Raw genomic sequence first — 26,356 nt, forward strand, 5'->3', positions numbered from 1 at the left:
CTTTTGTTACTTGAATTGGCTTGGCTCATCATTATACAGTGACGTTAGCAAAAGTGATTGCTCACGAGTACTGTGGCCCCTGGCTGAAAGGCTGAAAAACTAAAAGATACACTTACCAGAATGCCTGAGCCAGTATTATTGAGATAGCTCATCTGTAATGCGATATGTACAAAATCTAAAAACAGGGACGAGAAACACGGGTAATTGTAGCTCATTGTCATATTGCAGTTAGTGGCAGTGAATTAGTGGCTCTGTCTCCTTAAGCTGTTTTTTTTAGTTCATTGGGCACTTTATCTTATGTATGGGGAAATAAAGGCATAGAATGTGCCAATCATAGGTTGGCAAAATTACTCACGAGTCAACTTACTCAGACTCGGATAGAGCCATCAGTCCGAGTCTGGGTGAGTAATATTTTGGTGAGTCAGATTGAGTGAAATATCAGCGAGTCTGAGTATGAGCGCGTTTGGTTGAGGAAAACTTTGATGAGCATGAGTTTGAGTGAGCCCTAAGGGCAAGGTTTATTTCATGAGTGAGTCTAGGTGAGCTCCACATTGTTTTACAAACCTCTCGTGCTATCTACTCAGCTTCAGCATTACTATCACCCTTAGGTCAGCTCATGTTTATATTTATTATGTCGACTCACACATCACTGCAGTAGCGTTCATATGCCAGCTTAATATCAATTGAACAGGCACATGAGTTAAGGAGTGAGGGGTGAAGGTGGCTTGACCCCCGTCCCCTGTTTTGTTTCAAATTTTTTGCCAATACAATAACATGTAAAAAACAAATACTTAGCAAACAAGCTATCTGGCTTAACCAGATAACATACCATTTTGCAAGTTCATTTAAATAAGCAAATGATGAAAGTCTGAGTATTGTAATTTTGTCATTGGTGGAAGGGGGAGAGAAAGCATCACTACTAGTGTGTCCAATTGAAATTTTAAGCTGTAGTGTGTGGTGCCAAAATTATTGTGGCATAAGCCGAGTTATAATGGTATAAGATGCCGAGCATAATGCTTCACCAACCTTGTTGCACATTGACTATAAAGTATGGAATTAATTGGCACTGAATGTTTATCTGCTTCATCTACTGAAAATTTGTGATATTTAGCTGACTAGTTGTATGACATCGTTATGCATACAGAACAGAAATAACTTGAGCGCAGAAAAGTAAAGTGTTTTATCTTTTAAAATTAATACTTGCCGTGCCTCATTCAAAGCTTCTACACAATTTCAGAAGGTTTTGTTCAGGTACTCAAGGTTGGACATGAAACTTTATGTGCAATCAAAAAATTTTGCCTCAAGGGAACTTTTGTGTGTAATACCAGGTTTGTGAAATAACACGCAACACTGCGAAGTAGGTGCAGTTACCAGCCAGTCGTATGTTGTCCTGTGTGCTTCTGGGAGTGATATGAGAATGTGCATAATGAGCTGCAAGTGATAAAACTAAAACAAGAGAAAATTTTAAAAATAAAACTATGTATTAATAATAATGTAATAGAACTTAGTCGTTTTTAAGAATTGAAGCTTTTTTTATTAACACTGAGTTTAAATAAAGGGCAGTTGTGCATAAATGCTATCAGGAAACACTGACCTGTTTCGTGGTGTGAATGTGGCCATTGCAAAAACTGTTAGCCTTGAGTATTGCATACCATCTGTGGAACTTGTAAGTCATATGCAGTAGAGGTATTAAGAATATTACTTTGTGTAAAGCTCAACGACCCAGATTTTAAATTTATTTCACTATTGTAGCCCATAAATATGAGCTGGAAAAGAAATTCGGTATTGAAGTAGTGTGTAGTCAGAATATCAGTTAGGTTTCGGTTTGTTTTTGCATGCATCACTATGGTCGCACGGTGCACTTCGGTATATGTTTGAGAGCTCGTGTTTTATAATATTAGGGGCCATGGGCTTTTAACTTAGCGGTTAAAAGCCTGGCAACTTTCCTCAGTCATAGCCATGGTTGCTTTAATAGCAGCCAGCCTATTTGCAGTTGAAGTCGTGTAACTATAATGGCTTGCTACTTGATTGTGTTGTTTAGTCTCAAGAACAATATATCACCATAACTGTTATCTGTTGCAATCTTTCTGACAAAGTGATATTTACCTAGCGGCACACAGTTCGGGGCTTTCTGTGATAGCCCTGATGCTGGTATCATAGTGGAAGTCTGATGGCCATATTCCAGAGTAACACTCTGCATGAAAACATGAACAAACAATGCACAGTGTGGCAGTAGAAAATTGATATACCAGTGAATAACAGGAAGACTCAATGCTGCAATCGACGGTAGGTGGGGGGGACAGTCCATGTGCTTGCATGGTCCGTAAGCTTTAGTGGTTCACTGTACATCATGTACAACAGTATCTTCTCAGATAAAAATTTGGGATTTGCTTTTCGATCACTTTTCTGTGTGTTGCACTGCAAAAAAAAAAAAAAAAGCAAATTCAGGATGTGAGAGGACTTCTTTCCATTATTTATCCTCCTTTATGGCTTATCATTTATCATGCATGTAAAAGTTGTCATAGGCCTCTCATACACCTCGCTATAATTTCAGGCAATTTATTGTACAAAAGGAAAGTAAATATATATATATGCATATTTGTTGGTTCTGCTAGTGATATTTTGTACTGAATATTAATAATGTGAACATTTCAGTCTATTCCTTAAATGTTCATGACCCTTGGCACTATACTGTTTATTGACTAGAATGTTTGAAGATTCTTGTTTTGAGAGTAAAAAAGTTACAAGATAATATTGTCACAACATTTATGTCATGGGAGCTTATTTTGATGTATTCAGCTATTGTGCAGTAAATATACATGCTTTACATGAAAAAAAGAAAGATATATCTTTCAATGGTATACCTATAGCTTTACCATCATTGATTACACTATGTATTTGAAAGGACACCAGCTCAGGAACAACATTGATTCCACCTGTCCAAACACATGCAGAATAAAGAAATAATTTGATTGGATAGTTGCATAGCTGATTTGAATGAATTTTACTTCATGTGAGAGAGAAACTGAAGTACTAATTTCGAGTGGAATACAGATTTGATTTAGGACATGTATCCTTGTAAACAAAAATTATATTGGGTAAAAAGAGTAGACGCACAAAGTTTACTATTTAAGATTCTGCATGAAAATCTGTTATCACTGGTCTTGCGTGGGGATTATTGTTGCAAAGCTATAGGAAATTGACCAAAATCCTACAACTAATTAGTTTATGTGTACTTTGGATATTTTGCAATGTTGATAGCGACCCCGCCACGGCTGTCTAGTGGCTAAGGTGCTTGGCTGCTGACCTGCAGGTCGCGGGGTCGAATCCCGGCTGTGGCGGCTGCATTTTCGATGGAAGTGAAAATACTGTGGGCTCATGTGCTCAGATTTGAGTGCTTAAAAAAGAACCCCAGGTGGTAGAAATTTCCGGAGCCCTCCACTACGGCGTCTCGCATAACCATATGGTGGTTTTAGGACGTTAAACCCCACATATCTATCAATAGTGATAGTGCTGAGAAGTTCATTACTGATGAGTAATTGGAGTTTCCTATCTAACTTGGTAAAAAAAAGTTAATTGGTTTCAATGCTAAAACATTTTTTCTTGTTATCAGTGATTTGTGAGTTGATCATCTTTGTTTTCAGTCTATTTTATTTATTAGCTGGGTGAGCTTATGTTATTTCCGGTATTCTGAGGAATACTGAACAAATATATGAAAAAGTGACGACAGCCTCAAAAGTTCACTGGGAAGGTGCGACTGTTTCAATAAATAGAGTTGCAAATCAGTTCTGCCGAAACCCGCAAGGTGACGGAAGGGTTAAGAAAGGAAAAGAAGACAACCGCCGGTTTGTAGCACAAAGCCACAAAGAATCGGTATGGATTTCCGAGAATGAAAACCCCTTAGTTGCCAACAACTTCGTCCTGCTTTGGGGTCAGGACTAGGATGAATTTTTCGGCAACTAAAAGGCTTTCTTTCTGAGAAATCTATATGGATTTCCTTGTGGCTTTGTGCTACAAATCACAGGTTGTCTTCTTTCTCTTTCTTAATAAACAGAGTTTGAGTGAGTGAGTGAGCAAACTTTATTTATTTAACCAGCGGATTGAGGCATGGGCCCTAAGCCGCGCCAGGGGCGGTGGAGAGACCCTGTCTCAGCCGCCTCCCGTGCTCGCTGGATGGCCTATATTTGATCTGCCCGATCTGAGCTGATCAGCGCGGCTCTCCACCGCGCCCCAAGCTGTTCTGGGGAGACTGCATTGGCGTCCTGTATCTGTGTGCATTCCCATAAAATATGCTCTAGGGTGCAGTGCCTCAATCTACATAGCTTACAAAAGTCATCTGGAAATAGTTCAGGGTAGATGCGATTTAGGTGCTTCGGGTTGGGAAATGTTCTAGTTTGAAGTCGCCTCCAGTCAACCTCCTGAGATCTGTCTAATGTGGAGCTAGGTGGTGGAAATCTGCGCCTCGACTTTTGGTAAAATTGGATAATGTCGCAGAACCTAAACATTCTGTCCCTCTCCCACCATTCCTTGCCTCCCGGTACCTCATGTGAAGCTCCGTCGCGAGTGCGATAAGTGAGACCTCGCGCTACGCGGTGAGCTTCCTCGTTGAGGTTGGGAATGGGGGACGCACACGGGGTGTGGGCTGGGAACCATATAATATACCTTTCTTCGAATTCCTCAGATGATATGAGATTTGCCCTACGGAGGAGTATGTTAGTTGCCTCGGGAAATATTCTTCCTCGTGCATAGTTACGGATTGCTGACTGCGAGTCGCTGATGATATACCTTCACATTGGGAAAATTATGGCCTGTGCTATAGCCACTTCTTCCGCGATTTCTGAATTATCAGAGCGTATGGAGCATGCGCTTACGCATTTGCGGTCGGTGTTTATTACTGCCGCAACGTAGGATTTGTGATTAGGGTACTCCGCTGCGTCTACGAGCAACGCCTTCTTGTTTCTGCCATAGGCTTTAAGTAGAGTTCTAGCGCGGCTTTCTCTTCTGCCTTGATTAAGTTCGGGGTGCATGTTTTTGGGCAGATTGGGGACCTGGATCTTTTCCCTGATCACCTTTGGAACCGACACTTTACTTCCTTGTTGGCTATGGTAATTTATCCCCAACTTGTCAAGGATACTCCGTCCTGTGCGCGTGCTGGCTAGTCTCTCCTACTGGGCAATCTGCTGCGCTTCTATCAGCTCCTCTAAAGTGTTATGTAAGCCCAGTTGAAACAGTTTTTCGGTGCTGGTGCTATCTGGAAGGCCTAAAGCTTGTTTGTACGCCTTTCGTATGAGTGTGTTGATCTTGAGTTTTTCGGCTGTATACCAGTTTAGATATGCCGCTACGTATATAATATGACTTATGGCGAATGAATAAATAAGTCTGATGATGTGAGCCTCTTTCATGCCCTGGTGTTTGTTTGCGACTCTCTTGATTAGCCATATTGCGTTGGTGATGTTGGTTACTAACCTCATGATGGTTTTGCCGTTTGTACCTTTAGACTCGATAATGAGTCCAAGGACTCTGATTTGTTGTACTATAGGAATAGTCCTGCCGTTTTTGGTGTGAATTTGGATCTCTTCGTAAGTACGGTCCCGGTTGTATTCCTTGGGTGGTCTGCCTTTAAGCGTGGGGCGATAGAGGAGTTCAGATTTATCTGGCGAGCACCCGAGGCCAGTACCTTCAAGATACTCCTCAATAGTGGTGACGGCCTCCTGTAGCCTCTGCTGTATCTCTCCGTCACTACCTTCACACGCCCAGATGGTGATATCATCTGCATATATTGAATGATGTATTCCGTCTATTGAGTTAAGCCGCGCTGGGAGTCCTATCATTATGAGATTAAACAGCATTGGCGATATGACCGAACCCTGCGGGGTACCAGCACTGCCCATAAGTCTTTCCTCAGATCTCAGTTCTCCCATTACGATGAATGCGGTTCTGTCTGTTAGGAAGTCCTTGACATCGTTATACGCTCTCAATCCTTAGCTTAATTGGCAGATCTGATGTAATATTTCCTTTTGCGATGCTTTGTTGAAGGCTTTTGTAAGGTCTAATCCTAAGATCGCTCGGGTTGCTCTTGTTTTGTTGTCTGGAATCTGCTGCTTAATTTGCAGCATGGCGTCTTGCGTGGAAAGCCGTGTGCTTGCGTGGAGAGCCGTGTGCGGAAGCCCAACATGGAATCTGAGTAGATTTCGTTCTCCTCAAGATAGGTGTTGACTCTGTCCAGAAAAGTGTGTTCCATCAGCTTCCCAGCACAGGACGTTAGTGATATGGGGCATAAATCCGATAGATCTGGGGGTTTCCCGGGCTTGGGGATGAAGATTACTTTAGCTTTTTTTCACTGTTTCAGAATAGTGCCCTCGGTCCAGCACTTGTTAATATATTGCGTGATGTTCTCTATGGCTTGGTCGTCAAGGTTCCGTAGTGTTCTGTTGGTGATCCCGTCTGGTCCCAGTGCAGATTTGGTGTTCAGCTTCTGTAGCACAGCCCTAATTTCAGCCACGGTAAACTGCTCATCTAAGAGCTCGTTCGCGCCTCCAGTATATGGTCCGTGCTCTACGACGGGCATGGTGGGAATGTACGTGTTGCTAGCCTCAGCGATAAAGTCCTGATTGATTGATATGTGGGGTTTAACGTCCCAAAACCACTATATGATTATGAGAGACGCCGTAGTGGAGGGCTCCGGAAATTTCGACCACCTGGGGTTCTTTAACGTGCACCCAAATCTGAGCACACGGGCCTACAACATTTCCGCCTCCATCGGAAATGCAGCCGCCGCAGCCGGGATTTGAACCCGCGACCTGCGGGTCAGCAGCCGAGTGCCTTAGCCACTAGACCACCGCGGCGGGGCAGCGATAAAGTCCTCCTCACTGCCATTGTACCGGTGCACCAGTTTACGCAAGGTTAGCTTGTGTGCTGATTTAGTATTATCTGGGTCTAGCAGGTGTTTGAGCATGCGCCATGTCTGGCCAGCATTCATTTGGCCGTCGAGACTATTACAAACTTGGTCCCATTGCTGTTTGCTTAGCTGCTTACAATGTTCTTCGATCTGTTTGTTCAGCTTGGCTATGCGCTTGTGCAAGGGTCTGTTATGCCTCTGTCCCCGCCATCTAATCTGCAGTGATTGCTTGGCCTCCCACATGTGTGCGAGACCGCTATCAATCTGCTCTAGGGGTGGACTTGAAGTGATAGTTCGCGTTGCTTCGCTGACGTCGTTATTGACATCTTTGATCCAATCTTCAATATTGTTGATAGCGTCTTGTTTTTTCGCATTTCTGACTTTCCGAAACTTATCCCAGTCGGTCCATCTAATCTCTCTGAATTTCTGTGGCAGCCATGGTATCTATCCTGATTTCTAATATTCGACGATGCTGATCACTCCCCAGGTCATCGAATGTGTTTTTCCATTTAGCGGCCCCCGCGTTACGAACTAACGTTAAGTCTGGAGTGATGTCTCTTGCAAGCCTAGTTCCCATACGCGTAGGGGAGTCTGGGTCGGTGATGAGAGTTAAGCCTGTTTCTTGAATATCCTGCCATAACGTTTTTCCTTTGGCTCTTGTGTATCCGTTTCCCCAAGCACTGTGTGGAGCGTTAGTCTCCACCTATGACGAGTGGATTGGGCCCTGCTATTTTTATGTCTTTCTTAAAGAGAACAAGGAAGCGTTGTCGTATGTGTGTGGGATTGCTGTACAAATTCAGAATAAATATGCTCGGAGATTTTTTTCTTGTAGGGGCAAGTTGTACTAGCATTTGCTCAATTTCTGTGATGCGGGTGTTGTGGCAGATTGCTACGAGTCCATTCCTTACAAGAGTGGTTAGTGTTCTAATATCCCCTGTTGTGGGGCCGATTGCCTGATATCCCGGTAGCTTAGCTAAACCATGGGTTTCCTGCAAAATTAGAACATCTGTTTTGGTTCTGTATCTAAGGTGTTGTTGCAGGACTGTTCTCTTCCCCTCATAGCTCCTGCAATTCCACTGCCAAATAATTGTCTCTCTTTCTGGGCTTCCCTATTTTGAGTTGGCTATCGAAGAGGAAGGAGGCAGGCCTCATGAAATTAGTTGATATAGCCGCTGATGTGGTGCCCTGAGATGAGTGTGAATTGCCTTCAGTGCTCATCGGAAGGTTGGCAGCTCGAAGTACTGGAGGTGTCCTAGGGTTGAGATTGGCTACGTTAGCTTCGAGTTTATCTAGTCTATTCATGATCATGGATATTGCAAGCGCGAGGTTGTTGGTTGCCTCTGCCTGTTCCTTAACTGCCTTCTGTATTTCAGACAATGTTTGATTAATGTTCGACGTTTGTGCCGTAGTTTTTTCATTAGACACCTGAGCTTTTCTTTTGAGAGGTGGCGGGGTACTGTCCTCGTCCATTCGGTTATCTGGAATTTCTTCGAAGCGCTCTTGGGCCGTGGAACGCATTTGACTAGAAGTTCTATCTGTGCTGTTTTTAAGCCTTTGAATTTCCCGAGTAAGCTGTGATATCAATTCTCTAATCTCAGGGTTTTCTTTTTTCAGCTCTGCTATATCACTGACATTATACCCAGTCTCCCGCGAAGGCTCAGGGCGCGTCCCTTTAGCCACGTCTGACCAGCTCACCGTGAATGCCGGGTTCCCTTGATGGCCATTGCTACCCCTTGGCTTAGACTGGGATCTGGAACGGGACGAAGTGCGCGTTCTCAGTCCCGGAGACTGGGAGGTGTGGCCGCGTGGCGTTGTGCAGGAGCAGGATCTTGATCTGGACCCAGGCGTGGCCCTCGTCCGGAATTCGGACCTCCCGCATTCGGTTGGCTTGGTGGTGGGGGGGTAGTTCTCCTCGTGCGTCTCTTGAAGTTGTCGGAACCACTGGCGTTGTTTTACGATGTAGGGTGTCTTGAACTTGGCCTTGCAGAGTTTGTCGGCCGTGGGATGATCCTTGTCGCACAGCTGACATCGTGGCTGACAGCGGTGGTTCTCGCTCGGATCAGGCGTTCCACAACCCGCACACAGCTTGTCGTTTGGCCTTCAACACACGTCGCTCCTGTGCCCAAGTCTGTTGCACTGTTTGCAAAAGTCAACTTGTTTCCTGTATAGTGAACAGCGTGTGAGCACTCCTCTGTACATGACGGGACTCTGCTGCCGTCAAAAAGGACTATCACTGTCGTGGTGTTGCCAAGACGTTTGGCTGCGATCGCCGTAGGATTTCTGGCAGTAATAATTGTTGCGGTGATGTCCCGTGGGGTTTCGTTCAAGGGAACTCCTTTGATTACACCTTTGGCAGTGAGTTCTGGGGCCGTCTCGTATGCTCCCACCTCATACAACTTGTCGTTGGCTTTGATGTGCTTGATACCTTGGTATTTGTCTGCATGGTCTTGGTTTGGCGTACTGACGACCAAGATGTTCTGGAAATTATTCGGACAAATCGTGTCCGCCTCTCTTTCTTCATAAGGGAGCTCGGCTGCTTCGTACACAGCTTTGTCTAGCTCTGTTAAGCTGAGCTTGGATAGCTGCAGTCCTCCTCCTGGCCTTATAACTATCTTGTAGTCGCCTGTCAGCAGTCTTGGCATTTTGCTGGCTCTGGTTATCTGGGATATCAAATTTGCACCGCGCGTTCTAGGCGTTCGGGTAGGGCTAGGGCTACCACAACGTTCCTGGCTACCTTTCTTAGCACGTTTTTTGTTTCGAGCTTCTGTCCACCCGTTGCCTGTGTCATCTTCCTGTTGGGTGACGTCTTCGTCTTCCCGTTGGGTGGCATCTTCATTCTGCTGCGATACCTTCATTATTGATGATTACGGCCTGTATGGCGTGAACGCCAAGGCCTGGCTATCGTGAGGCCGCCCCAGTCGACGCGGAGCGCCGGTCGTAGGAATAGTAGACGCTTCTTGGTGGGGGCTGGTTTTTGGTCTTAAAATCTCGAAAAATGATCACCCACCTTAGAATATGGTCTCTTCGGATTCTCGGTGACGAGAAGAATCAGATGGTATATAAATCCGAGCGGTGCCTGGCTGTATTCGCTGCGAAATCATTCTATGAGAACGGAGCCGACGTGAAGAGCGTCCATTCACCTCGGCGACCGCAGCGACCTCCTCAAACAGAGTTTGTTTCACATATTTCTGAAAAGCTAACCATGCTTTTGGAAAATTCTGAATTTGTGACGGCTGAACTGCTGCTTATTCCTAAAACTTCTCTTATGTAAATGTGTCCTCTTTGCTTACCGGCACTTGGGTGCCCACCACTCTTGAGAAAGCTTGGTGGGTTAAAGATACAAAAGCCGCAGCAAAGGCCAATTCTTTTCCGAACTTATACAACCCTTAAAAGCATAGACCAAAAGACATGTGCATTTTTGCAATTTTTTAACAATATTGCACCACTGTTGACCTCAAGGTATGATAGTGCCTAATATTGGCAGGAAGCAATGACATCAGCAATAGGGTGATAGCTTCAGGCTGGCTTTTTGAACATGTGATCATGCAGGTAACGCTAACACGGTGTACTGTGCTTAAGTCAACAGCTTAGCAGAGGCAGTTCACGCATCAGGGTGTGTTTTCGCTTCTGTATCAGATTTCGTTACATCTTGCCGATATTAATTGCTATCATGACCTTGATTCAATGCTCATGCGATATTAAAAAGAAATTGCTAGAGTGGGCATCGCTAAGAAAGTTGATATTCTGTATAGTCTTGGAATAGATGAAAAAATTACTATTATGTTGTATGTAACATGCATCAAAATAAGCTGATCTGCATTCAAAAACCTGTTTTTGTGAGATCCTTTGTGAATCTTGTGACATTTTGCTTCAAGTAACCATTTGAGAAGTTTAGGTTAAAAACCTTGATCACAGTACAGCTACATTATGTAGCACTATCTTGTTCACTGTACCTTTAGGAATATGTACCCTTTTTTTCGTAGTACTGCACTTTTGTGAAAATGAAGAGTCCATAAATTAAAAATTGCAGTGTGCATTTGTGGCAGTAGCACTACCAAATTACACTGAAATGTGGTTGGTTGTCTGTATCTGAAAACAAAGTGTTTGGGACCCATGGTAGTCTGGCAAGTTGATGAAAGTGTGGTAGCTTGCACTCCTTTGTTTTTTATTAGATTTTTCCTAATCAGATCAGTGGAGTGGCATCACCATCTGCTGCAAGCAGAGCTATGTTGTCACTGCTGCTGATGTTGTTTGTTTTGCTTTGGCTATTTTGCTGGCTGACACTAGCCTACCCATCTGATGTAGTTTACCTGTGGCCAGGTTTGCAAATGAAAGTGGCATTTTTTAAATGAAACTGTGGCCACAATGAGGAAGCCAGTCAAGTTAAAATATAGCACTGTGCTTTAAATCATAGCACTGTGCTGTCTGCTTCTAGCAGGCAGCAAATATGCTCAGGCTCATTGAGGACAGCATTGATTGATATGTGGGGTTTAACATTGAGGACAGCACTTCAGTATACTACTCTCTCCTGAAAGGTTGCTGATAAAATGCTCACTTCTTTTGGTGGTATAGAGCTGTCTTCTAGGAACAACTGTGCAGTATATGTTTATGATATGCTGTGCATTGTATGTTCTATGAAAGGGGATTCTGTCACATTGAAATGGCATTACTTTATTGAGACATTACGTTCCAATTTTGGTCACCTAGATTATTTAGAGTCATGGAAGTGCAATTAAAATCTCTTTAACTAGGAGATGATGAGGACAATGGTAGTCAGATTGGTGGCAGTATGGACTCCTTGCAGAAAGAATCTATGTCACCCTGCGATTGTTTATTCAGAGTGCTGACAAAGTGACGATTCAAGATTCACTGGAGGGTGTAGAGGTCATGGTAGTCATTAATGAATTTGGGTAATGTCATGGTTACAAACAACACAAATATTCTGTTTTTCTGCTTATTGTTGATTATTTTTAATTAGTTGGTTTTATCTTTTGTGGTTTCTTTTGTTCAGTCTGATTACCACTATAAGGAAGTTTCCTTGATGAATATATAAACAGATATTGGACCATTGCATATGTGGTAATGTGGAATGCACCTTAATGGGCATATTCCAAATATGTATTGCATATATGTACTACATTTCTGTGCCTACACACATGTAGAGCTGCCTCATCCAGGCATTTATGCTACTCTGACATTATACAGCCTCTTGCATATAAGCTTAAGTGATCAGTGCTGAAGATCATAGGATACACTCCACAGCATTTCACTAAAGGCTATTGTACACAAGGTAACTTACTCTCGGTGTGATTTTGGAAGGTGCAAGCTCAGTTGTACTTATGATGTTCTAAAGCTCTGTTATCTGCAAATTCTGCATACCCGGAGCTGTTTGTAAATTTATGCCCTTCCTCATTTTACCTTCCAGGTCTACCCATGTCGAAGACAGGTTCCAGGGACAAGGATAAAGAAAAGCATGACTACAACCCTACACGCATGCCACATACCATCATGTCCCCTGAAGAATTGGCTGCAGGGAAAAAATCTTACTGGCCAGAGCTGGAGATAACAGGTGGGGGAAAAAAAGAGCAGTGTACTCAAGGCTGGAAGGCCATTCATGCTTGTCTGGGACCATATATTCTTGTGATCTTAAGCCTGATGTGGTTTCTTGATTTAAAAAAGCCTATGGATGCAACTTATACATGCTGAGGAGCAAAGATATACATATATGAAATATAGAAAGAAATCGAAGGAGAGAAAAAGCAGAGTATTGTCTCCTAAACTGTGGTGACATTCGACTCATTGGAGGAAGTGGTAACTACTGCAATGTGTGTCACTTGCCTCGGTTGAGGGGGAGGGAGCATCTGTTTGATTTTAAAACCAGTAAAGTATAGCATGTAAGCTATTTCTGTGTGATGTCACTGCACAGTATTATTTTATGCACATTTTGCCGAAAATAACATGCTTGAACGAGGTTTTTTTTTTCTCTAGTCTATATTCATCGTTCAACTCGGTGCAGCCAGCCAATTTTTGCCCTGGCTACGTGCCTGAAAATTCTGATGTATTTTTTTCTTTTTTCTATTTGCTTTAAAAAAAGTGCTCATATCTATTAACATTTTTAAGCATATTTACTCTAATGAGTTTCAGAAGCCTTGGCATCCATTTCAGAATAAAGTATTCATTTTTAACCATTTGAGCCTTGGGTCAGCAGGTGGACAACAAAGCTGGCCAGATAAATCCATATACTGCTTCCTTTCCAACTTTTTGTTCAGGTATTCACACATAAGAAAACTATATATTTGTTTACATATGTTTATTTGAAAAACACAAGATATGCACCATTTGTGTCATGGATCACATACATTGCAAGTTTGGATCAGTCATTGTAGTTGTTACCTATACATGTGATATGCATTCACTGTTCCAGCACCCCCAAATATTTAGGTAGAGCACATTGTATTTATCTCTTAACTGTACATGTGATGTGCATTCACTGTTCCAGCAACCCAAAATATTTAGGTAGAGCACATTATATTTAGATATGTATACTCTTCACTGTCTGTTGTGATGACAATTATAAGAGAAAGGACCCGCAGAGGTAGTGGATGGTGCGGTGATAAACCTTTAGCAGCCTGTTTTTTTGTCTCATTAGCTTTGAGTGTTTTCTGAAGTACATTAAGTCTGTGGCATAACACTTCTATAATTATTCTTGCAATGCTTGTGTGTTTTATTTTACTCATTGCTCTTTCTCTTAGTGAGCCAGTCCTTTTGTTACAGGTGTCATCCGTAACCTGAGCCTTGCATTGTGGAAGTTATCACACTTACGCTGCCTGTACCTGAATGTTTTATTTTACTCATTGCTCTTTCTCTTAGTGAGCCAGTTCTTTTGTTACAGGTGTCGTCCGTAACCTGAGCCCTGCACTGTGGCAGTTATCACATTTACGCTGCCTGTACCTGAATGACAATTGCCTGACACGCTTACCGCCAGGCATTTCCCAACTAGCAGGACTAACCCACCTGGATCTAAGCTGCAACAAGCTACGTTCTCTGCCGGCTGAGATGGGTGATATGGTAATGCTGGAGCAGCTGCATTTGAATCACAACCATCTTCGAGTACTTCCCTATGAGTTGGGAAGGCTCTTCCGTCTGAACACTCTCGGTGAGATATATCCACACTCTTTTTTATCTACATAAACTTTTCACGGCTCCAAAAAGTGCTAAGGTTTGATTTGTTTGTAACGATATGTTGAATGTCACCTACTTGCATAGGCCGTGCTCAAATGAGAAAATTTGGACCGGGCTAGAAACAAGCTTTATTCTTGAATTGTCTCTTCTCTAAAAGCATTGGCCATTTGTTCTGGCTTTCCTCATCCAAGTAGGTCTTCTTCAGGGTAGATGCAGATAAAAAAAAAAGCTGTTTTTATAAAAATACTATTTTATAAAGGTTTCACATGATGCTTCAACATTTATTAGTTTTGTTTTTATGCCATGACAAGTTCCTGTCCCTTATGTTTTCTTTTTTCTTTGTATTTAGTGAATATCCTGAATTAGAGTGCTTAATACACTCATATTATTGTTGTTCGAGTTCTTTGTACTAGGGGCATTCTTTTTTTAGATGTTAGAACAGATACAAGTTGCCTCATTATGTGTAGATATGTTGTTAAGGTGTTTATTAGCCGTCAACCAGCTAGCATACACAATGGCGACAGTCACGGCCAAGCACGGACACTTAGCGCGGGTGGCATCCTTGTTGGGTAGCTTCACTAGAAGGTACTCAAGAGTCGACCCATTTCAGAGTTAAGCTTCGGTACAATTACCCCAGGGTCGAAGAGGGCCCCGCCTGGCTATCTAACAGCTTGTTACTATGAGCGGGTCATAATAAGCCTTCAGGCGCTCTACGTTGACGATGTCGCGCCCACGGCGGCGCATGTCCGAAGATTGTTTGACGGTTTTGATCAGATAGTTGACCGGAGATCTGCACTCGATGACACGGTAGGGGCCTTCGTATTTGTGATGTAGTTTGTGAGAGAGGCCAGCTACAGAGGTCGGGATCGAGAGCCATACAAGCACACCAGGAAGGAACGTGGGCTCACAAGTGGTGGAGCCATCACGAATACTCTTCTGCCGCTCTTGCTCATGTGTTGTAAAAGTCTTGGCAAGCTCGCGACACTTTTCAGCAAACCTGGCTGTCTCAGAAATAGGTGCACACTCAGATGGATCCGGCGTGTACGGGAGTATCGTGTTCATGGTGTGCGATGGGTGCCTTCCGTATAGCAAGTAGAAAGTTGAAAAACCGGTCGTACTCTGAGGGGCGGTGTTGTAGGCGTAGGTGACGAAGACCAGTATATTATCCCAATTCGTGTGGTTGGTGGTGACGTACATCGAAAGCATGTCGCCGAGGGTGCGGTTAAAGCGTTTGGTGAGGCCATTCGTCTCCGGGTGATAAGCAGTAGTTTTGCGGTGGACAGATTGGCACTCCGTCAGAATGGCTTCGACGACTTCTGACAAGAAGACATGGCCTCGATAGCTGAGAAGCTTCTGGGGTGGACCGTGGCGCAGTATGATTCGATGCAGTGGGAAGGACGCAACATCGCGCGAAGTAGCCGCTGGGAGAGCGGTGGTTCCAGCGTTTCGCGTTAAATGGTCTACAGCAACGATGGCCCAGCGATTACCAGCCGACGTCAGAGGAAGTGGTTCATACAAATCGATACCTACGCGCCCAAACGGACTGTCAGGGCATGGTAACGGTTGCAGACCGGCGTGCGACATGTGTGCTGACGGTTTGCGCCGTTGGCAAGCGAGGCAAGAGCGAACAAACTGCTGCACATAGCGGTACATCCCGCACGAGAAGTAGCGTTGTTAAATGCGGTGGTAAGTTTTGGATACCCCAGAGTGCGCACATGGCGGATCAGAATGGAAAGATTCAAATATCTCCAACCGCAGACTGCGGGGTATGACGATTAAGCACTGCCGGCTATCATGTCGTAATTGCGTTGGTGTAGGAGGCCGTCATGGGTGGTAAAATGGTGAGCTCGACGACGCAAGGCACGTGTGGGTGGTGTTGCGGACGGATCAGAGAGCAAGTCGATCAGCGGGGCGATCCAATTATCCTTTCGCTGTTTGGTAGCGAGGATGTCAACATCGATGGCAGATACAGCAATTGAGGTTACTGAGCAGGGCACGTCGTCTTGAGGTAGAGGGGAGCGCGAGAGGGCGTCGGCGTCAGCATGCTGGCGTCTGTTGCGATACAGCACGCGGATGTCGTAGTCTTGTAAGCGAAGAGCCCAGTGGGCGAGATGGCCTGAGGGATCCTTCAATGATGAAAGCCAGCATAGTGCATGATGGTCAGTGACGGAATCGAATGGGCGACCATACAAATAAGGTCAAAACTTTGTAAGGGCCCAGATGATCGCCAGGCACTCTTTCTCCATGATGGTGTAGTTTGTCTTGTCTCTTGGAGCGTACAGCTTGCATATGCTACGACATATTCAGGGAATCTGGGTTTGCGCTGCATTAGGACAGCACCGAGGCCTACACCGCTGGCGTCCGTGTGCATCTCCGTTGGGGCTGTAGGGTCGTAGTGGCGTAAAATGGGAGGCGACGTCAACAAATGGCGGAGCTTCGTGAACGCGTCGTCGCACTCGGATGATCACGAATTGAGGGGCCTGTTACTTCCAAGGAGCTTCGTCAGCAGTAATATGATCGTGGCAAAGTTTCGTATGAAGCGTCGGAAATATGAGCACAGGGCCACGAGACTACACAATTTTTGACAGATGCAGGTTTGGGGAATTCAGCCACGGCCCGAAGCTCGGCAGGATCAAGAAGAATGCCATCCTTGGACACGACGTACCCTAGGATTGTGAGTTGCCATGCTGCAAAGCGGCACTTTTTCAGATTTAGTTGCAAACCGGCATTGCTCACACGTGCGAGAACTTTTTTCGGATGCGTAGAGAAATCTGGAGCGAAGACAATGACATCGTCGAGGTAACACAAGCACGTGTACCATTTCACGTTGCGCAGAACAGTGTCCATCATGCGCTCAAAGGTCACAGGTGCATTATATAGACCAAACGGCATGACGTTGAACTCGTACAAGCCATCTGGTGTGACGAAGGCGGTCTTCAGTCGAGCGTCGTCAGCCATGGGTACCCCGAGCGCAGATCGAGAGAAGAAAAAAAATCGGCTCTATGAAGATTGTCAATCGCGTCACCGATGCGTGGCAGTGGATAAACATCCTTGCGAGTAATCTTATTGAGCAGTCTGTAGTCCACACAGAACCGTCTTTCTTTGCAACAAGAACAACAGGAGACGCCCATGGACTGTCCGAGGGCCGAATAATGTCGCGTCGCAGGATATCGTCAACATGCTCATTAATTACGCGACGTTCAGCAGGCGACAGGCGATATGGACGTTGTAAAGGTAGATGGGCACCAGTGTCGATGCGATGCGTAACAGCGGAGTTGTGACCGAGATAACTTCGCCCGACATCGAAAGAAGAACGATATTCTTGCAACAGGTCCAGAAGCTGGGAACACTGTACCGCCATAAGGTTGTCAGCGATGGAAAGGCCAAATACATCAGCAGATGACGGATCAGAAGAGGAAACAGCATTGATGGTATGCGACCTGGGACAACGCGTGTCACCTGGGACAACGCGTGTCATCGACTGGTTCCACTCTGCCGAGACATTCCCCTCGAAGCAAGTAAACATGATTAATTTGTGGGGTTTAACGTCCCAAAACCACCATTTGATTATGAGAGACGCCGTAGTGGAAAGCTCTGGAAATTTTGACCACCTGGGGTTCTTTAACGTGCACCCAAATCTGAGTACACGGGCCTACAACATTTCCGCCTCCATCCGAAATGCAGCCGCCGCAGCTGGGAATCGAACCCGCGACCTGCGGGTCAGCAGCCGAGTACCTTAGCCACTAGACCACCACGGTGGGGCTCGAAGCAAGTAAACAGTGTACGGGGATGGGTTGGTTACAAAAACAAAAATAGCGGCATTGCCCTGGTTGACCTCTACAGTCGCGAAAGGTACTAGCAACCCTTTCTTGCTATAAGCGCGGTCGGATGGCGAAACGAGTGCAATTGTGTCGGAGAGACCGGCGCAGTAGTCCGACACAGCCATCGTCGAGTTTGGAGGCACTGTTGTATCGTCTTTCATTAGAATCTTGCTTACTATCGAGGGACTGTTTTCTGGCATCAAATGCGAGAAGGGTTAGAGTTTAATTTCGGTGGTGGCACAATGGATGACGGCGTCATGGCGGGAGAGAAAGTCCCATCCCAGGATGACGTCATGAGAGCATGCTGGAATGATGATGAACTGGGCGACATACAGAACGTCCTGAATGACTACGCGAGCTGTGCACCCTGCTGTAGGATGAATACGATGCAAACTAGCAGTACGGAGGGACAACCCAGAAAGTGGCATCATCACTTTTCCAAGTAAGCAGCAGAGTTTTTCGTTCATAACTGATACGGCAGCTCCAGTGTCAATGAGAGCCGATGCACAAACACCGTCCACAAGCACGTCAATGGCATACGAGGGGCTGCTCTGAGGGCTTTCACATTGCGATAACATTGCAGTCCTTGCCTCGGGGACTGCAACGACTAGTTTTCCCGCTCATGAGCAGCCGAACTTGGCCGCATGGGGGACAGGGAACGATTTCGTGGAGACGGTGACCTTCGAGCAGATGGACCTGGGTGAGACGGTGGTGGCATAGACGGCGGTCCATCAAAATAGGGACGGCTGAGCTGGCCTGCAACAGGCGAAGAAATGGGAGCCGGCTGTACGCGAGGGCAATAACGGGCTACGTGACCGACGTAACCACAGGCAAAGCAGACGGGCTGGTTGTCGGGTGTGCGCCATCTGTTCACCGGGGTACCGTAATTACTCGAATCTAACACGCATCTTTTTTCCAGTTAAGCGAGTTCATAAATCGAATGCGCGTTAGAATCGAGTACGAAAAAAAAAAATGAATACGGTCACTCTATTGCCATCGGCATTTCCGAAATGGCCGCTCCCTACGTGCGCCGGCATGGCTGGTCGGCCATTTCTGCCTATGTGTTTCCCATGTGCCGCACATCGTACGTGTGCTGAGGAGTTTGTCATCTTGTAACGCATTAGCATCGACGGCATGGAAAGGCCGATTCCAAAAACTCCAGTGCACCACGATGCCGCTTTTAAAAGAAAAGTCATCGCGTGTGCAGAAACGGACGGAAATTGGGCCGCATTTCGGTCGTTCGGAGTTCCCGAAACGGGCGTGTGGGACTGGCGGAAACAAAAGCAGAAGATTGTTGACAGCAAAGCTTCACGCGAAGGCTTCAGTGAACCACAGCAGGGTCAGTTCCCGCAAATTGAAGAGCTCCTGCTCTTCAATTTGCTTGAACAGCAAGCGGCACCGCGGCCCGTGACGACAGAACTGCTCCAAGTGCAGGCTGTGCAGTTAGCCTTAGAAATGGGGCTAATGCGGAGCCAGTTAAAGCGAGCAAGTGCTGGCTAACTAACTTTATGAAGTGGAAAGGCTTTTCCCTCTGAAGGTGAACGGGCATATGTGAAAAGTTTCCGGAGGAGTACGATGAAAAGCTTCACAGTTTTCAGAGGTTCGTCCTAAACTTGCGGCACAACGGCCACCTGCTTGGGCGAATCGGGATTGCCGATCAGACGCCTCTTTACTTCGACATGCCTGGCACCACAACCGTCGAGAAGAAGGGGACGAAGCAAGTTCGCGTGCTGGAATCGGTCCACGGTAAAACCACAGTGATGGCAATGCTCTGTTACACGTCAGATGGGCGCAAGCTTCCCCCTTATCTCATATTTAAATGAAAGACGCTCGCGAAAGGAGTCGTTTTTTCAGTGGTGTGATCGTGCGGGCCAACGAGAAATATGGGTGCGCGTTGCAATCGATGCCTTACTTTTTTTTTTTCGTCGTGGAAACCGGGTGCACGTTACAATAGAGGGCGCGGTAGAATCGAGTAAATACGGTAGGTCTCACCCATGTCGCAAGGGCCGATGGACAGAACCGTGGCTGCATGGTGGGCTGAAGATGAGGCTGAGGGGTTACGTCAACATACGTAGCGGGCATACCCGCTGCAAAGGACGGAGGTCGAGTGGCAGCTTCGGGGTAGGTCAGAGGGGGGGGCGGGTGCTGGAACGACTTGAGGCGGCCAGGCGACCACTTCAGCGTAACTCAGAGACGCAGGAGCCGGAGGCTGTTGGGGGTGGTACGCTGCAGGCATTACCTCCGCTATTTCCTGCTCAATTGCTCGACGGATGGGAGGGAGAAGGGTAGTAGCCGATTGTTGAACAGCCGGTTGGTTGGCAAAGGGCAGGAGAGAGAACTGACGTGTGATTTCCTCAGGGGTGAAGGACTTTAGGTCTGCCATCAACGCCAGTTGGTCACAACTGGCCTAAAGCCAGCAAGCGTTGCAGCTCGTGGTGGGGAGCGACGGCTCATCGAACGCTGCCAGCAGAGCTCCACGTAGCTCTGGCACAGTGTGATGACCTCAGCCACTGTGCCGGGGTTTTTGACGAGCAGCATCGTGAAGGCGTCATTGTCAATGCCTTTCATGATGTTTCGGATCTTTTCAGACTCGGACATGGTGTGATTGGATTTGTTGCATAAGTCGAGGACATCTTCAATATAGCTGGTGAATGACTCACCAGCTTCCTCAGCGCGTTCACGTAAGCGCTGCTCGGCTTGCACCTTGGGAACAGCAGGGCGGCCGAAAATGTTAATGATAGCGGTCTTAAAATCGGACCAGGTTGCAAAATCGGACGCGTGGTTGTTGTACCACAAACTGGCAACACCCGCAAGGTAGAACACCAAGTTGGTCAGCTTGCCATCCTCGTCCCATTTGTTGGGGACGCTCACGCACTCTTAATGGCGAGCCAGTCCTCCACGTTAGTGCCATCAACGCCAGTGAAGATTGGTGGATCGCGGATTCTTGGGACACTGGGACAAGGGGGTGGCATGGGAGGAGGCGTTTGGTGAGAGGCGTCGTGGGACACGGTAGATGGCAGGGTACGTGATCGTAGCTCCAAGGGCATTGAAGGGGATTGCAGCACTCTCCACCAATTTGTTAAGGCGTTTATTAGCCGGCAACCAACGAGCATACACAATGGCGACAGTCACGGCCAAGCACGGGCACTCAGCGCGAGTGGCGTCCTTTTTGGGTAGCCCCACTAGAAGGTACTCAAGAGTTCGACCCATTTCAGTTCCGAGGCTTTGCTACAATGTGTTTAAAATGAAAGATCTTGCATTAGCATGTAGGTTTCCTATTCATTGTGATTCACTTTCTTTCATTTTTTTGCGGTGTTCTAACGGTGTTCCAACGGGTGATAGTAGTGATGTGTGACGCCCTGAAAGGGCTCCTGTATGTCGATGAAAATTGGGACCTCTGGCTCGTTCCTTGTGGGCAGCTGGGAGGTTCACCCAGTGGCTGAATCTCCTGAGCTTGTCCATGGAAGCCTGGGGTGGAAACCTGGCGTACGTACGGTTGGTGGGTGTGATGGTGGCCCTGAGACAACGATTCATACTGTTGATGATGCATGGTGGAGCCACGGAAAGAACAAAATAAGCGCAACATTTTCATCTCCACCAACCTTTTTGGTTAGTGGAGGGGAGCAACATTCAATTTTCCTTATGTTGGATGCTGTACATTATGACACACTGCCATTGATCAATGTCGCTGACTGAAGTGGCCTTCCGAATGTTGTACATTTGTGGCACAGAGTTCATAATGTTTTCACCTCACATGACCAATTTATCCACCCTGGCAACATGGAACTTGTACACCTCTGTGCTGGAGTTTGCCTAGCCTTGAAATCTCGTCACCTATCCATTTGCCTTTTGGTATAGAAACCCACAGAGTACCTATGATGGGAGTGCCTGTTCGAGTCTGCTTGCACAAAACTTGTGGATCACTTTGCTGATCGGGGCTGGAGGTCTGCCAAACTGTGCTGTTGATTGGCTTGAGTGAGGAGTGAGTGCTTTGTGCTTTGACACTGCGTCGTGGACACTTGCTTCCAGCAAAAGCATACCCCTGAGCCCCATGTTACCTCAGCTGATATGTGAAAAGGCGCAGGATGCGAGATGTAATGGCTGTGACTGTGCCTGGGCTCGGATGGCAAGGGGGACTCGTTCTGCATGTCAGGTGGCATGCCTCTGCGCTGTATGTTGCGCGTGTTCAGATAGCTGGTTTTTGTGGTTTCCGCAGCAGATTGCTATACACACACTATAACCTTGGGGCAGACTGGTCTTAGACATTTTTTGTTTATTTCTTCAGTGATCTTGATCAAACTCCACAGGGTCATGCAGTTTTTTCTGCTGATTTCAAATATTAATTAGTTTTCCTGTAACTTACCTTCTTCCTGAGATAACTTAAGTTCACCCCCTATTGTTTAAGGCCACCATAAAAAAAAACTTGCTTAATTAAAAGTGATATTTATGGTATGCACACATAGACTAATGACTATAGAGTGAAAGCATGGAAGAGTTTTTTTTTAGCCTTTATTGGTTATACAGCGAAATGAACTATCCATTTTCAAAAGCAGTTGGAGTTGTATTACAATTATGATGAATAATTAATTAAAAAGGCATGTGCTCTAAATTCTGCTCCCATACTTGCATTCTACACACATACAGGTTTCCACTGCAAAGAAAATTATTGTTGTACCTGCCCTAGCTGCAGAGATATTGAGGCCTCAAAATTAAATAGTCGCAAATTTACTTTTTTGAGAGAAATGGAAAAAACTGAAAACACACAGTTTCTTCAAAAAGCAACAATCATGATGTGCATATTTTGCAATCCTCATAAAGGCGCTCATAAATTGGTAGTAGAGCTTTAGACACAGGTGCTGGCAAATTATAAAGAAGCCTGAAAGTCTGGTCCCCATTTTTTTGCAGGTTCTGTATGTTAACAGCACCAAGAATCTGGACAGTTAGAATGACATTACAAAAAATTACTACTTCCTGGTGCATGAAAATGTGCAGAGAGATAGAAAAATACTTTCAGAAACCAAATATGTCAAATTTAAAAAATGAATTTTTTTGTCACTTTTTGGTCCCAAAGACCAGTCTGTCCCATTTTAAGAGTTTAGTCTGCCTCGGTGGAATAGTGGCTACGGTGCTCTGCTGCTAACTTAAAGGTCGCGGGTTCATTCTCGGCTGCGGTGGTTGCCTTTTGATAGAGGTCCCTGTACTGTGCAACATCAGTGCACGTTAACACTAGATGGTCAAAATTTCCCGAGCTCTGTGCAACAGTGTCTCTCATAATCATCTTGTGGTTTTGGGATGTAAAACTACAGATATTATTATGTGATTCTTTTAGTGGACAGTGTAATATACAGTAAAACATCATTAAGTTGAACTCGGTTATTTTGAATTTCCGCCTAACTTGGAAGTACTTCAGCGGCCCCGTATTTTGGAATGTATGTTTGAGCAGATAATTTGAAGCGGCGATAAGCACCAGTTCGCTGCTGACTGGCTTGTGCAGTGTACCAATTCCCAATCCTGATTTCGCCACAAAATCGTGGAAACGACAGCCTTTAAGAGCCACTGGACAGTGTACTGTAGTGATGCTAATGAGTGGCTGCTGAAGTACCCCAGCTTAATACACACACAAAAAAAAGTGCTAAAAAAATTGGACCGAATCTGCATGTTACACTGTAGATGTCGTCGAAAGATGATAGTCTTGCGTCTGGAGAGAGTGAAGAAAATGTTTATTTGATGTTCTGCGCAAGAAAGTCGGTGAATGGAGTGCCTCGAGCGTGTAGCAGAGGCGAACAAGCGCATCTAGGCACGTTAGACACAAGTGCCATCTGGCAGTTATCTTCAAAAGCGAAGGCATGTGTGACCGCGGAGAAAGATGCGCGCCAGTCTCAGAGGTGATAAAGTGTAGAACGCAAAGCGACGGGCAGGTGCCACCACCGTGACGTCGTAGAAAAGCGTTGGAAACACCTTTTTGAGCATCATGTTGCACTGTCAGCCCAGCACGATTAAACGCTGCATTCCTTAGAGAGACTTGTGTGTGCCTCTTCTAGTATAAAGGCAGACATACAAAACATAAACGTGTTGTTATGGCACTTCAGATATGCGCAATATTTGCTTTTTAGATAGACAATCGCACAACTATGAACGCTAGAGCAATATTGGTGGGCGCTGCGGATGTGGTTGGCCATTTGGTGCCAATTGAAATATCGTTAGGGCGGACAAACAGACAAATGTACGGACAGACAGACCAAAATTTTTCTATCGAAGGTCCCCAAGAAAGACTATCGTCCTTAAAAGTGGTCTCGTGATCAGTTAAAATGTGCACCTGCATAAAACAAGACGTGCTTCACTGCGACACAGTGGTGATGCGCGGGCGGCATTCGCATGCTTCTGGCAACGTCAGTGCGTCATGATTTACCCATTGTTTCTGGGTATATAAATAAATTAATAAAGGACAGTTTGGCGGAATTCGTGATGTATGTGAACCTCCGAGTGCCGGTTGTTCCAGCAATTTGTGCACTTGCACTGCTGGCGGAGGGCTTGCCTGCTATGCCTACTTCGGAAACTCGGTTCATAAGCTTCATTGATAATGTTTTCTAACCAAAATACCGTGAATTTCATCACACTGTCAATTATTAAATTCTTTATTTTACCAGAAAGAATGGGCGAATAGTCGCATCATGACCTGCTGATGCAGCGAGAAGCAGGTGACACGCTCCCTGTGTGTCCTTATTGCATTGCAGTGAAGACATCTCATTTTTCACAGGTGCACATGTTTGTTGATCTCGGCAATGTTTTTTTTTTTTTTTTTTCTTTTTCGATTGCAGCAGCGAGTCACGGTGTTCCCCCGTGTTTACGCCAAAACTGTGACCTTGTATTGCCGGAAAACATGACCCTTGGAGCCGCAAACAAGCCAGCACAGAAAACGACGAGCCCTGATTATACTTTGAATAATTTCAACTTCCTTCCACCCCTCTTTTTGTATGTTCTGTTAATTCGAAAACCCGCTTAATTTGAAGATTTCTCATGGTCCCAGTGACTTTGAATTAACGAGGCTTTACTGTACCTATTTATAGACGAAACATAAGGAGTCCTAAGCAAACTCTGTCAAAATTTGGGATACTAATGTGTTAAAAGGTAATATTGCCACAGGAAATTACCATTGCTCTGCGCAATGCGGACGTCAGGAACCAAGAGAAACGCTAACGACACGACTACGAGAGACGAAGATGACCACGTCGTCAAGGTACACTAAGCAACACTGCCACTTCAATCCGGAAAGTACAGTGTCCATCACGCATTGGTACGTTGCCGGCGCACAACAGAGACCAAAAGGGAGAGCCTTGAATTCATAGAGTCCATCCGGGGTAACAAAAGCAGTCTTCTCGCCATCAGGTTCATCAACTTCGATTTGCCAGTATCCACTTTTCAGATCTAGTGATGAGAATAACTTGGCACACCGAAGTCTGTCTAATGTGTCGTCAATACGCGGGAGGGATATACATCCCATTTAGTCACAGCATTTAATTTCCGGTAGTCGACGTAAAACCTTAGCGTGTTATCCTTTTTTTTTGACAAGTACTACAGGAGATGCCCATGGACTGCTAGAAGGTTGAATAACATCATCTTCAAGCATCTCCTGTGCTTGATTCTTGATGACTTCTCTTTATTTTGGTGAAACGCGATACGGGTGCTGGCGTACCGGCCTGGTTGTCTCGTCTGTTATGATCCTGTGTTTTGCAATGGTCGTGCATCGTACCTTTGAACTATTGGAGAAACAGCTGCCAAATTCCCGTACAAGGTCATATAGCTGTTGACGTTGGATCACTGAAAGGTTAGGATTTACAGATATTACGTCGGAGACATCAAATGTTGGTTTAATATCTGTTGACGTTGTTTCAAGGCTGCATATTTCTGTGGCTTTACAAACCTTATGAAGAAAGGCTATGGCTGTTCCCTTTGCGATGTGCTAAAATTCGTTCCCGAAATTTCACGGGAGGATGTCTGCGTACCCGTTTCATAGCTGGATAATCCCTCGTGCCACACAAACACCTCTTTTCAGGAAAACATCCATGTTGCTGTCTGCCACACCTTCGTAGTCGCCATACGTATCATTCCTGACTAGAACCATTACACTGCTCTGCGGCGGTACAGTCACATCGTCATCAACGATGCGCAGGGGAGTTGGTGTATTGCTCGTCTGCCCGAGCTACCTTTATAACTTGTTTCATTGAAAATGATCCGCTGGACCTCTGTAAATTAGTAATGGCACCATTTGCTTGCAGAAAATTCATTCCGAGTATAACTTCTCTCGAACATACGGGCAGGACAACAAAGTCGTCAACGTAAGTGAAACATCGTATCTCAACTCTTGCGGCGCATGTGCCGAGAGGCGTAATAAGGCCTGCCGTACGTACTACGTACTTGAGGTCCACTCCATTCGGTCAGAACTTTCCTGAGGCAC

General features: G+C 45.5%; 1 protein-coding gene across 6 annotated transcripts in view; it reads left to right on the plus strand.

Annotated features, from left to right (window-relative positions):
* twin (CCR4-NOT transcription complex subunit 6-like twin) overlaps positions 1 to 26,356 on the plus strand; it is a 264,806-nt gene that overhangs the window by 4,789 nt on the left and 233,661 nt on the right. For all 6 annotated transcript variants that reach the window (XM_075878739.1, XM_075878738.1, XM_075878735.1 and 3 more), the window contains exons 2-3: positions 12,324 to 12,467; positions 13,791 to 14,054. In XM_075878739.1, coding sequence (XP_075734854.1) covers positions 12,332 to 12,467; positions 13,791 to 14,054 — 400 coding nt within the window. In that variant the 5' untranslated portion in view covers positions 12,324 to 12,331. The remainder of the gene's footprint in view (positions 1 to 12,323; positions 12,468 to 13,790; positions 14,055 to 26,356) is intronic.

This window comes from Rhipicephalus microplus, chromosome X (genome assembly GCF_043290135.1).
Source record: "Rhipicephalus microplus isolate Deutch F79 chromosome X, USDA_Rmic, whole genome shotgun sequence".
NCBI lineage: Eukaryota > Metazoa > Arthropoda > Arachnida > Ixodida > Ixodidae > Rhipicephalus > Rhipicephalus microplus.